The 13,860-nt window shown below is 40.9% G+C and overlaps 1 protein-coding gene across 1 annotated transcript in view; it reads left to right on the forward strand.

Moving 5' to 3' along the window:
* PHACTR1 (phosphatase and actin regulator 1) overlaps window positions 1-13,860 on the forward strand; it is an 882,368-nt gene that overhangs the window by 852,227 nt on the left and 16,281 nt on the right. The window contains exon 10 of the mRNA XM_042782390.1: window positions 9,661-9,716. Coding sequence (XP_042638324.1) covers window positions 9,661-9,716 — 56 coding nt within the window. The remainder of the gene's footprint in view (window positions 1-9,660; window positions 9,717-13,860) is intronic.

Below are 13,860 nucleotides of genomic sequence, written 5' to 3' on the forward strand. Positions count from 1 at the left end.
TCTGTGTCTGTGTTAATTGGTTTCCCTTTTCTTTGTTGAAGAGGGTCTGTGCAATCCTTCTGCCTAGTCCGCCATCTTGCCCCGCCTCCCATAGGGTTTTCACTGGCTGATTCTCTGAAGTAGTTTGCCAGGCCTTTCTTCCTAGTCTGTCTTAGTCTGGAGGCTCCACTGAAACCTGTTCAGCATCATAGCAACATGCAAGCCTCCATGCACAGACAAGTGTTGGCTGTACATGAAGTGCATTGGGCCAGAATTGAACCTGAGTCCCCTGCATGAAAGTCAGGAATTCTACCACTGAACCATCACTGCCCCATGAAACCTAGGAGACATCCTATATATCATCCTCTTCCCACTGCCCACATATGATGTCACCATGGTCTGTCAATTTGACTTCCTAAGAATTTTCACATGTGCCACCAGTAGTCCAAGCTACCATCAATCAAGTTCAATCAAGTATGCTGTAGTTTTTTAAGTGTTCGACTCAAGTTGCCTCTCTTCTTGCCCTAATCCATTCTCCATACAACAATCAATGTGATTTCTTTTTATTGTAAATCTGATACTGTTGTTCGCTATTCCCCTCACCCACCCTAAAACTAATACACTCTTCAGTGACTTTACATTGATCCTTGAAAAATCCTGAATACAGCCTACAAGAGCCACGTGCTCTTTAAATTCCAGAAGGACTGGAACTTGATCTTTTTTGGCTCATCATTGTATGCTGGTGCCTAGCACAGAAACTGTCAGAGAAATGACACTCAAATAATGTGCTAAGTAAATGAATTATTTTACATTTTAATGTGATTGAGTATAGCATCTTTTTTTTTTTTTTTTGCTTTTTGCTTTTATTGTGTTGAAAACACACACAACAAGACATGAGCCAACATAACAACTTCCACATTTACAGCTCAGGGACACTCAGGGACATTTTTCATGTTGTGTCACCATTATTGATACAGCATCCTTTTTTAAAAAAAATGTGATTTGGGTGAAAGTTTACAGAGCAAATTCACTTTCCATACAGCAGCTCACATACACTTTGTCTCATGACATTGACTACAATTTACCACAACAGCTCCCCTCTCATTTCCTTGCCATAGTTACCTCTTCCCTGTGTCCTTCCCTCCATACACTCCTGCCCCCAAGATGTCTCCCTGTGCATACATAGCCCTTCTATTCTCCCATTATTGTTCTCTCCAAGGTGTGTATCTACCTATATAAATGTTCAGCTCATATTCCTGTCTTTGGTTTGGCTGGAAGCCACAGTAGTAGGTTCAATTCCAGACCTGAAGGGCAGCTAGGGGCCATAGTCTCAGGGGTCCCACCAGGCTATATCAGACCAGCAAACCTGGTCCCTTCCACCACCACCCCAAATGATTTTGAGTTTTGTTCCACATTGTTCTCCCACTCTATCCAGGATCTCCTACAAGATACCCCTCCAAGTGGTTGACAGTGGTAGCCAGGCACCATCTAGTTCCTCTGGTCTCATAGTCATATAGGCTGAGGATCACATGGTGTACCAGTCCCTTGGACTAATTATTTCCATGTGTCTTTGGTTTTCTTCATTCTTCGTTGCTCTGGAAGAGGAGAGACCCATTATTGCACTGAGATGGCCACTTGCAAGCTTTTAAAATCCCAGTCACTACTCGCCAAAGTAGGAGGTAGAACAGTGTTTTTGTGTAGTATGCCAATTGAGCTTGATGTCCCCTGTGACTATGGTCCCAAGCCCACAGGTCCAACTACTCACTCCCTCTGGGTAGCTGGCTGTGACCAAGAAGTGACTACAACCTTGTCCCTTGTCAGCTCTACTATATATTTGAAAATTATTACAGAACGTAAAAATACACTTGTAGAAACATTGTCTGCCAACCCTATACATGGCCTTGGGCATATTCTCCCCTACATAGACATACCTAATAGTTCAGCCTGTCCACCCATCTATCCACTTGTATAGCTACGTTTGCCTTCATTGACAGTGCAGTACTGTATGTGCAAAAGGGTTCATCTTTATTGTCTGTATCTCCCATGTACCTCTCTATGTCTTCCTCTTCCTCATTGCCACCATGTTGATCACTCACATTTGGTACATTGCCCTTCTCTTCTCCCAAATCAATATTTGTCTCTACCTATCTAACAGTGTTCCCTCCTCCCCTCCCATCCCTGGTAACCAACAAAGAAAATGTCCTTCTATATATAAACCTTTCCTTGACTTTTACAATAATGGACTAATACAATATTTGTCCTTCTGTGATTGACTTATTTCACTCAACATAATGTCCTCCAAGTTCATGCATGTTATACAGTGTTTTGCAGGTTGTACATTATTATTTAGGGTTGCACAGTATTCCATTGTATGTATGTACTGTAGTTTGGTTATCCATTCTTCAGCTGATGGACACTTAGGTTGTTTCCATCTTTTTGCTATTATAAATAGTGCTGCAATGAACATGGGTATACATATATCTGTTCTTGTCTTGGCTCTCACTTCTTTAGGATATATACCTAGTAATGGAATGGCTGGGTCAAATGGTATTTCTAATTCCAACTTTTTATGGAATCACCATACTGCTTTCCACAGTGGTTGTATCATTGTCCCACCAGTAGTGTATGAGAGTCCCAATCTCTCTGTATCCTCACCATCATTTGTTATTTTCTGTCTTGTTGAACTTTGCTACTAGACAGCATCCATTTTTAGGAACAAATCTTGACATGAATGAGCTAGAACAAGAGTGATAATAATTGCAGTTACTTGAGAGGGAAAGTAAGACAAAGGAGTACTTGAGAGGTAGAGTCAAGAGAGAACCCCAAGGAAAACTTATCTCTTTCACAATTTTGCCTAGAGCCCAGCCCCATTTCCACATATCTTCTGAACTATTTTTGCCTGGTCCTCTTGATGGCCAAACTGTGATGCTGCAAGAATCAGAACACCTCCCATTAAAAAAAAAAAAAAACAACTCATCACCAACCAGTCAGTTTTGACTCATTGGCAACCCCCTGTGTGTCAGAGTAGAACTGTGTGCTACAGAATGTTCTTAGCGGGTTCTTTCTCCAAAGCTCCACTGGGTGAGTTTGAACTGATCACCTTTAGTAGTTGAGCACAAACTATTTGTGCCACCCAGGGGCCTAGCAAGAATCTGCACAAACAAGCCAAACCCATTGTTGCTGAGTAGATTCCAACTCATAGTAACCCTGTAGGACAGGGTAGAACTGCCACCATAGGGTTTCCAATTTTGCAGTCTTTACAGAAGCAGACTATCACATCTTTCTCCTGTGGAAAAAGCTGGTGAGTTTAAACTGCTGACCTTCTGATTAACAGCCAAACACTTAACCACTGCACCAGAGGGCCTTCTAAATTGCCAATGGAAGTCTAAATCAGGTTCAACTTGCCTTCATTTTGAGGCTAGTTTATTGCAGTCTAGTTCCTTGAAAATTGTTTATCCAGTTTTACATGCATATTTCAATCACTATTGCACATCTCTCAGCTGTGAGTGCCATAGGAAAATGATCTTTTAGTGCCTGGCCCTCAATGGGGCCTTTAGCCAATGTTGGATGGATTGGTGGATAAAAGAAGAAAAACAAAAGTTAGGATGCTTAGAACTTGATCTCATGCAGGGGTCTCAAACTCAGAGGTCTGCAGGGGCCAGGAAGGACTGAAAAGGAGAAAGCAAGACAGATTAAGCACACTCACGTGTAGTTAGTGAGTGTTGGGGATTGGACTAACTGGAGCACACATCTAAAGGCATTCAGGTTCAAGTTGTAACCTCTGGACATGCCAAAGAAAATTGGAGTGATGCTTAGCATACCAAATATCATTCTGCAACTCCTGACTAGTATGGTTTAGTGGTTGTGGTAGACAAAATACTGGCCTTACAAAGATGCCCACATGCCCTAATCCCCTGTGAATATGTAATGTAGCTGTAATTAGGTGCCATTGAATCAGTTTCAACCCATAACAACCCTGTATACAACAAACAGAACAAAAGACTGCCCAGTCCCATGCCATCCTCACAATCATTGCTATGTTTAAACCCATTGTTGCATCCATTTTGTCAAACCATTTCGTTTTGGGTCTTCTTTTTTCACTGACCTTCTACTTTACCAAGTATGATATCCTTCTCCAGGGATGGGCCCCTCCTGATATATGTTATTCTGTGAACTTTACAGACCTGTAAAACATGATCACATGTTTGAAATTTACAGTTGAATCTGTAAAACTGTTCACTACAGTTTAGTAAGTAAGCCTATGGTTACCTTGCTTACTAGATACTCTGTCCTAGTCAGGGACTATAAATTTGAAAAGATGCTTTGATTCTGCAGGAAGATGTTATAGGATTGGGGGGAGAGACAGATGCCAGCATACCTAGAAGCAGAACCTTTGATGTGGTTTTTTAAAAAATGTGAAATTGTTAACTACAGATTAATAAGCACAGATAAGCTTATGTTTACCTTGCCCACTGAGTAATCCAAGACTGATAAATCTGTATTGTTTTTAAGCCTCTAAATTTGGCATAGTGCCTAAGGCATTTGACTGCTAACCAGAAGGCTGGCAGTTCAAACCTACCAGCCACTCCTTGGAAGGAAGACTGGGCAATCTAATTGCATACAGATACCATCTCAGAAACTGAAGGAGAAGTCACTGTGAGGGGGATTCAACTCGATGTCAGTCAGTTTGGTTTTTGGAAATTTGTAATAATATTATAGCAGCAATAGTAAAGTAATGCAATGCTTAAAAGTATTCAGGCTGTAGAGATATATTGGCTCTACATGTTGGTCCTAACTCTGTTGCTTGTTAGCTGTGCAACCACGGGCAAGTTCTGCAACCTTCTGTGCCTCAGTTCACTCATCTGTACAATGGAAATGATGATAGTACTACTTCCAAAGGCTGCTATGAAGATTAAATGAATTAACTTCCGTGTGATGCTTATAACCATGCCTATATTTTATAGAAGGAGCTCTGGTGGCATGGTGACTAAGCCATTTGACTGATAAGACATTGAACTGCTGCTCCATTGAAGGAAGATGGGACAGTGTACTTCCTTAAAGATTTACCACCTGGGAAACCCAATGGGGGTTGCTGTGAGTCAAAATTGACTTGATGGCAGTGATTTTGGTTTTGGTTTTGGCACATTATAGCCATTAAATCAGCATTAACTTACTAAATTATTATTTACAGAGAGAATAACACAAGCTCAGTGAGATTCAATACCTTGTCTAAGGAAAATAGGTTCAGAGCAGAGCCAGGACTTGGACGCATATCCCCCAGCTCCCAAGCTGTTTAGCACTTTGTCACTACAATGCCACAATTCTATTTTCCTGCTAAATCTCATTTCCAAAATCAAAACAACTAATTGTGGCATGTTAGTTGTGCTATGATTTCTAGATGGGCTTTAGCTACATTTTAGAGCTATGATTAGCCTTGATGTTCTCAAGCCCTTTTAAGAGGAATGAAATATCAAAAAGAGGCTTCATTTGAGTCATGTGTGTTTGACTGTAAGGATGCCTCATTAACAACAGGATTTTCTCTGTGCATACTGCTTTTCTTTTTCTTTTACTGTGTGTTGGGTGAAAGTATATTTCAGTTACTCACAGTTTTGTTCCCAGCATGTATGACCCACAGGGAAAAACAACAAAAAGGCCAGCACAGAACCAGGCAAAGTCTGGGCTGCTAAGCACGGTTAATGAGAGAACCTCTCTCATAATATTCCAAAACCTTGGCCCAACTTATTAGGTACAAGTGCTATCTTGACTCTATAAGAAACCAAAACCAAACTCACTGCCATTGAGTCATTTTTACCTCATAGCAACCCTCATTGGATTTCCAAGGCTGCAAATCTTTACGGAAAGAGACTGCTTCATCTTTCTTCTATGGCGCAGCAAGTGGGTTCAAACCACCAACCTTTAGGTTAGCACTCGAATGTCTTAACCAGTATACCACCAGAGCGCCTTTGAATCTACAGGGCTTGTTCAAAACATAATCTGAAAAAACAAGTTGATTCTGACTTGTGGCAACCCCATGTGTTACAGAGTAGAACTGCTTCAGAGGTTTTCTTGGCTATAATCTTTATGGAAATAGATCACTAGGCCTTTCTTCCATGGTGTCACTGGGTAAGTTTGAACTGCCAACCTTTAGGTTTACAGACAAGTATAAACCTTTTACTCCACCAGGGACCTAATATAAAACCAAACCAAATCCACTGCCATCGAGTTGATTCCAATTCATAGCAGCCCTGTAGGACAGAGTAGAACTGCCCCATAGAGTTTCCAAGGCTGTAAATCTTTACAGAAAAAGACTGTGCCTCATCTTTCTCCTGTGAAGTGGGTGGTGGGTTCAAACTGCCAACTTTCTATTTGCAATTGAATGTCTTAACCACTGCCCCAAAAATTCTATCTTTGTTTAAAGCCTGTTGTTGTTGTTGTTATGTGTCATCGAGTCAGACCTGACTCATAGTGACCCCTCCTTGGGTTTCCGAGGCAGTATTACTACGGAAGTAGATTGCCCCATCTTCCTTCTGAGGAGTGGCTGGTGGGTTTGAACCACCAGCCTTCTGGTTAGCAGTCAAGTGCCTTAGGCACTACACTACCAGAGCCTAGGTGTTACCAAAAAACATACCATAAAGATGGCTGTGCATTCTCGTAAAAGAAATAAGTATTCTTGGAAAAGAGAAACGATCCTCTAAGTCAGTCTAAGTGGAGTCAGTAGGCTGCATTCCAGACCTGTGACACCTACTTGCTCAGTCAGATAATCTCGTTTTCCTCCCGCAGTGTGAGAGTCTCATTTTAGAAAGGACTGAGAGACCACTGTATCCAAATTGAGACCTACCAACATTGTGACTTTCCAAATACACAGGTGGCCCTTGACAGTGGGGATAAATCATACTTTAATGGGATACTTTGAGGAGAAAATGAATAATAAATGGGAAAATGTTTTTATAAACTTAAAAGCACTTTGGAATACAAATTCCAACTTCTAGAATGCTCCTTAGGAGCGAGAATGGAGAGACTACATCTCACCTACTTTGGACATGTTATCAGAAGGATCTAGTCCCTGGAGAAGGACATCATGCTTGGTAAAGTAGAGAGTCAGCAAAAGAGAAGAAGACCCTCAACAAAATGGACTGACACAGTGGCAACAACAGTGGGCTCAAGCATGGCAATGATTGTGAGGATGGCACAGGACTGGGCAGTATTTCATTCTGTTGGACATAGGGTCACTATGAGACAGAACCAACTAGACAGCACCTAACAACATGGATTTTGCAGACCAGTGTCTGACCAAAAATCTTTTCTCCAGTATCAGAGCCCCTTTGCTATCTTCAGCAGGAATGGTGATGACAATGAGGTTCAGGGTCAGATTACCTAGTAAGTAAGGTAAGCATGGACTCTCTTGTGCTTAGTTACTAATCTGTAGTGAACAGTTTTACATGTTTTTCACTTGCTTTTTGAGTATCCACCCCTGGATATCATAGTATCAATTGTTTGCTTGCCAAGGGTAATAAAGAGTAATACAAATGATAGTACACATTGAATCTGAAATATGTGCAGTTGGTGACTCCATGGACTTTATATTCTTGCTTTAGGTTCTCTTCAAATTCCATAATGTAGACATCTTGCCAACAATAGACAATACAAAAAATAAAAAAAAAACCCACTGGCATCCAGTTGATTCCAACTCATAGAAAACCCTATTGAGTTTCTGAGGCTATAAATCTTTATGGAGGTAGATTGCCACAACTTCCTTCCATGGAGTTGCTGTTGGGTTTGAACTGCTGGTCTTCTGGTTAGCAGCCAAATGCCTTACCACTGTGCCACCAGACAATAGTTGCTGACATTTGGAAAGATTCTACAACTTGTACTATGAGGTCACTCCTTTAAATTATTAACACCCCAGCAGAGGACTCTGAGAAACCTAAAATTCCTTCCAGAATTTTCTCATTGTAAGCATATCTTATCCCAATGGGTGAAGCAGAATGCTGGAAATTGCATGGTTACTAAATAATTACCAAAACCCAGAGGCATATTTAAGGTATGACAGGACCCACTGAGCAGTTTCTGTTAACCATTGCAGTTTCCATTGCCAGCTGTGAGAGATCATTCAGCAAGTTAAAACAAATACTTTTGTATTTGAGAGCCTCCAGGGGTCGACAAGGAACTCTGGTGGTGCAGTGCCTAAGGTACTTGACTGCTAACCAGCAGGTTGGCAGTTCAAACCCACCAGCCACTCTGTGGAAGGAAGACAGGACCATCTACTTCCATAAATATTTACTGCCTTGGAAAGCCAATGGGGGTTGCTGTGAATCCAAATGGACTCAATGGCAGTGGGTCTTCTGGGTCAAGACAGACTGTGTGATCTTGATCTGCTGAGTGTACAAAGAGAAGAAACTGGAAAAAATCACTGTGAGCATATCATAGACCAATTTTCATCGATGGAAGCAAGGAAGGTGCAGTTGTCATTTTCATGTAGTGCCTGCCATACATAATGTGTTAAGTAAAATATTAACCAACTTGAATTTTAAGCTGATATTATGTAAAGTTATCTAAAAGATAGGTGTCAGATGTTTGGACAGGCACCCAATTTGAGTGTTTGCCATAGGCATCACTTTCAGTAGATATGCCTCAGCCAAAACCAAACGGAACCAGTTGCCGTCAAGTCTGTCATGACTCATGGTGATCCCATGTATGCAGAGTAAAACTGCTTTATAGGTTTTTTTTCAAGGCTATGACCTTTCAGAAGCAGATTACTAGGCCTTTCTTCCAAGGTGCCTCTGGGTGGATTCATACCACCTTTCAGTTAGTAGTCAAGTGCTTAACCAGTTAACACTAGTTAGGGACTCTTAAATAATTACCAAGTCCTTCAAAAAAAAAAGTATACATGTCTCTGTTATTGCTAATGCCCATTGTGTTTGTGTTGCTCATTCCTGGAATTTTATATGGGCTCACAAGGTTGTCATTCTCCCCTTTGGCACCATTCACAAGCTCTACTTCTGTGGCTCAGAGCCTGCCTACTGTCTGCTCCCCAACCCATTGCATCATAGCAAGTTCATACTCTTGCTATGATGTTTCCTTTGCTGTGGCTAAATTATGTGTCCGGCAACAGGAGTGTCATTTCTGTTCTTGTTCATTTGTCATTCCATGGTGTAATAAGGCTGCAGTGGTGATAGATGGAAACAAGTAGAGCAACTATTGTTCTTTGCATTGTCGTACTCTCTCATCTCGCCAGGGATGGGCCTCTTTATGTGCTAACTGGGTTTGGGCAAACTAGAGCATGAAGCAAGCTCTAACCTTGAGGGAGGAGGGGGAAAGCAGAGGTCCTGGGCCCAAATGAGAAGGCCACAAAGAAAGAAAGCATTCCTGTGAAGGGTCCAGACTAAGTTTCAGTCTTCATGCCTGGAGGGCTTGGGAGGGGGAGGAGAAGGGAGGAGCGGGTGAAGGGAGGAAGAAGGAGGGTCAGCTTGGTGTGTGACGTGAGGCCTTGTGCCTTTCCTGGGGTTGAAATTAAGGAACTCTGAGGAGGCGTTGCTGGTGAGAGTCAGTCTTTCAGAGCACAGAATGGAACAAGAGCTCCAGCCGTTGGCTCTGTCTCATGTGTCTACAAGAGCTGGGGAAATTAATGACCCAAGGAGGATATGATATGGTCCAAAAACTTTTCCTGGATTTTTTCCGTAGGCGGCTGAGCCAGAGGCCGACTGCAGAGGAATTGGAGCAGAGGAACATTTTGAAACGTAAGTGACTAAACCCACGCCAATCAGTGATACTTTGTGGTAGCTTTAAGTTATCATGTAATTGTAGGTCACAGATAGAATTCTGTCTGTGTAGAAATAATTGAGAACTTCTTTAACTGTGAAGGCTACATCCTTACCTGTTAGAATACCAAAGCAGCATCCCCACCAACAAAACAAAACAAAACCCACTGCCGTCAAGTATTCTGACTCATAGCCACCCTCTAGGACAGACTAGAACTACCCCATAGGGTTTCTAAGGCTGTGATCTTTACACCTCTTTCTCCCCATGGAGTGGTTGGTGGGTTCAAACCACCAAGCTTTTGGTTAGCAGCTGAGCATTTAACCAGTGTATCACAAGGGGGCCCCTTCTTCCTTCTGCAGAGCAGCTGGTGGGTTTGAACTGCTGACCTTCTGGTGAGCAGCCAAATGCCTTATCCACAATGCCACCAGAGCTCCTTAAACCCATTCCAAAAAAAAAAAAAAAAGCCCAAACAAGGCAAACTCTAATTCTCTTTGCTTATCAGAAGCTCACTGACTGCAACTGGAACCTTCTGTTTATAAGTTTTAAAGTCAGACAGAAACTTAAAAATTAGAACTTATTATTAAATGATTTTGAGGAGCATTAGGGCCAACTTTAACCAAAATTGGCATAAAACTTAAGAATTGATGGCTAAAATATATTAATTACTGGGACAGGTTTTCCCCACTAACCAAAAATTTCCTGTGAAAACTTTCGTAAGCTGAAATGGCGTAAAGCAAAGAAGCAATTACCATTAATTACTGTGAGAAAAAATAACCCTCCCCCCAAAAAAGACCCAAAAAGTAACCCACCAAATCATACTAAATAACCCATAAAACCTGAAATAGTACTAACATGTAGTAAAAGCAGGAATGATATATAAATAAGACAGCTCATATAGAGTAGAAATATTATTATGTATAGTGTAATTCTCAGGGAAGGAGCTTGGTGAAACCATTCTTGCTGCACAGGGTGTGTGCCACCTCTAAGGATTTGATGCAAAACAAACACTGGTTTCACTTTTCACCCTTTTATTGTAAAACCAAAAAATCCTCTTCAGATTTCTTTCAGTTAATGAAAACAGGTGTTGATTGAGGTCTTTCATAAAGCAAACTAACATAAAGCAAACTTTTGAAAAACAGGAGATACCTGTACACCAGTGTTCAAGGCATAGTAGCCACAAAGGTGGAAACAACCAAAGTGTCCATCAACAGATAAATGGATAAACAAAATTGGTATGTCCGGACAATGGAATAGTACCCAACCATAAAGAGAAATGAAGTCTTAATGTGTGAACCTTGAAAACATTATGCTGAGTAAAATTAAGTCAGGTACAAAAAGACTAGTGTATTATCCCATGTATAGGAAGTATCTATTGTTGTTAGGTGCCATCAAGCTGATTCCAACTCAGTGCAACCCTATGTACAACAGAACGAAACACTGCCTGGTCCTGCACCATCCTCACAATCCTTGTTGTGCTACAGCCCATTGTTGCAGCCACTGTGTCAATCCATCCCATTGAGAGTCTTCCCCATGAAATATCTAGACTAGGCAAAAACATAGAGCCAAAAATTTATTAGTAGTTACCAGTAGCTAGGGAGAGGGAGGAATGGGAGTGATTGCTTCAGGAGTATCAGGTTTCTCTTTGGAGTGATAAAAAACATTTGTCAATGGATAGTAGTGGTGATGGTTATACAACATGGTGAGTGTAATTAATGTCAGTGTACATTTAAAAAGCATTACAATGGCAAACTTTGTGTTATGTATTTTTATATTTTTCCCAAAGTGAAATTATATATGCATGTGTGTATTTATACATATGTATATATATATATATATACATACATATGTGTACATATACATATGTAATATATAAAGAGGGAAATAGCCATTTGCAACTGGGACCAGAAAACCTGACCTTATTACAGCTTGCTGCTGTTGATAAAACCCTGTCCCTTTAAACATTCAATTTAAAGTCTAGGAAAGGTTTTCCCAAAAAAAAAAATGCCTAATAGTTTCTGTCTATCAGGATTCCACAACAGGGCAGTGGTATGCCTGCTGAGGCTCTCATTCAAGAAAAGCACCCTGCCACAGTGGCCTCAGACTAGAGAAATAAACAAGACCCTTGTTTGGTTCAAGACACAGAGATATTTGAATACATACAGAGAATTCACTGGGTGCTCAAAAAATAATGAAGACATAGTACTAAAATAAACCAAGCATCTCAAGGATACCAGTGTGCCTCAATTTAGTGGAAGATATTAAATAATTAGAAAATAAAATTATTTTGCCCACATCTGCTCAATCTCTCTCACCAATAGTTTCCTCAAGAGTGAAAAAAATGGTATTTTTATTTATGATCTCACTCTTTCTCTTTCTCCCTCACACACACAGTCACGCTCCCTCACACTGTCATATTCTTACACACAATCACACACTTACTCTACCTGCTTCTCCCTTACATGCACATCCTTCTATTTTTTTTTCCAGAAAAGAAAAATATAGTTTTATAGAAATGCTATGTGATACACACATAGGTCAATCAGTTATGTGAAACTTTGGTTTGGGTGATTGGTAATTTTCACTGACATCAAACTAAATGTTTTGATTTTACTTCTCTAATGGGTAAAGCATTTATTTGGTTGCTAACCAGAAGGTTGGTAGTACAAACCCACCAGCCATTCTGTGGAAGAAAGATGAGGCAATCTACTTCTATACAGATTTACAGCCTTGGAAACCCAATAGGTGTTGCTATGAGTCATAATTGACTCAACGGCAGTGGGTTTTTTTGTTTTGTTTTGTTTTACCCTTCCTCAATGTGGTCTTGTGACTTGGTCAGCATCAAGTGATTTTCTAGGTGAGTTGTTGAGGCCTACCCCAAAGGAGACAGGAAAAGTGTCATCAGCAGCCCGCCCCCACCCCACCCCTAGAGCCCTTATCAGTCTTATTTCTGCTATTATCAACATTGTCTCTCTCCTCCACACCAACCACTACTTCCCCATCTCTCAGTGGATATTATTTTCACATTGGCCTTCCTCAGTCTTGAGTATACCTCAGATATTTCCTAGGCCAGTAGGAATTTATGTGTGTGTGTATACATATCCACAATATATATGTGTGTGTGTGTGTGTATATGTACACACACACATATATATGTATATAGATATATACAACACACACACACAGAGGTGTTTTTTTGTTTTTTTTTCTAAGCAAGGGGTTCCCTTAAACATTTCTAAGTTTTGAAAAACAAAATCAGTTGCTGTTGAGTTGATTTTAACTCATGGCAACCCCATTTCTGTCAAGAGTAGAACTGTGCTCTACAGGGTTTTCTATGGCTGGCTTTTCAGAAGATCACCGGGCCTTTCTTCCAAGGCCCCCCTGTGAGGACTTGAGCCTTCAACCTTTCAGTTAGCTGTCGAGTGCACTAACTGTTTGAATTCCTTTCTAAATTTAAGATAACCACAAAACAAATTTGGGCATTTTCAGGTGATTTCTGCTATCATGAAAGCATTTAATCTGCTTGATATTTTTGAGTCCCCGTCTGACACCTGATCCCTGATAAACTTCCCATTGTTGAAGGGAAAGGAAACAGGTCAGAAGTGAGTAGGTGCTTTCGTCTCTTCTTAGCTGCCTAACTCCCACTTATACATAACTTGGATCTGTGGTCCTCTGGAAATCTATGAACAGTTTACCTGTAGAGACCACAGCACTGTGGCCTCAAAGTGGACTTGTAAACTGAAAGGAGATAAAGAAAACTTCTGGGGGACTTGTTGAGGTCTCAGAAAATAGTGCTAATCTCAGCAGGGGTGAGGTTTTGGAAAGAGAAGGTCCAAAACCTCCTAGCCCACCACTGGCTTCCTGAAGACATCAATTCCCAATTCTGGCTTTTCAGGCAAAGTGAGGAGGAGACTGTCCCCTGGACTGTTGCCATTTATAGGTGGCTTCGATTTAGGGAACCAAATGGAGGCCATAAAATATTATTCTCATTGTTCCCTTTGACTCTCTTCCTTCTTCTTTCCTGTCCAAATAACTGCAAATTAAAGAACTGATAAACAAAAAAAACAATAAACCAAAAACCCAAACTCACTGCCATTGAGTCATTTCTGACTAATAGGGACCCCC

The sequence above is a fragment of the Orycteropus afer genome, unplaced genomic scaffold (assembly GCF_000298275.1).
Source record: "Orycteropus afer afer isolate SDZICR_OR568_19922 unplaced genomic scaffold, OryAfe1.0 scaffold00012, whole genome shotgun sequence".
Lineage (NCBI taxonomy): Eukaryota > Metazoa > Chordata > Mammalia > Tubulidentata > Orycteropodidae > Orycteropus > Orycteropus afer.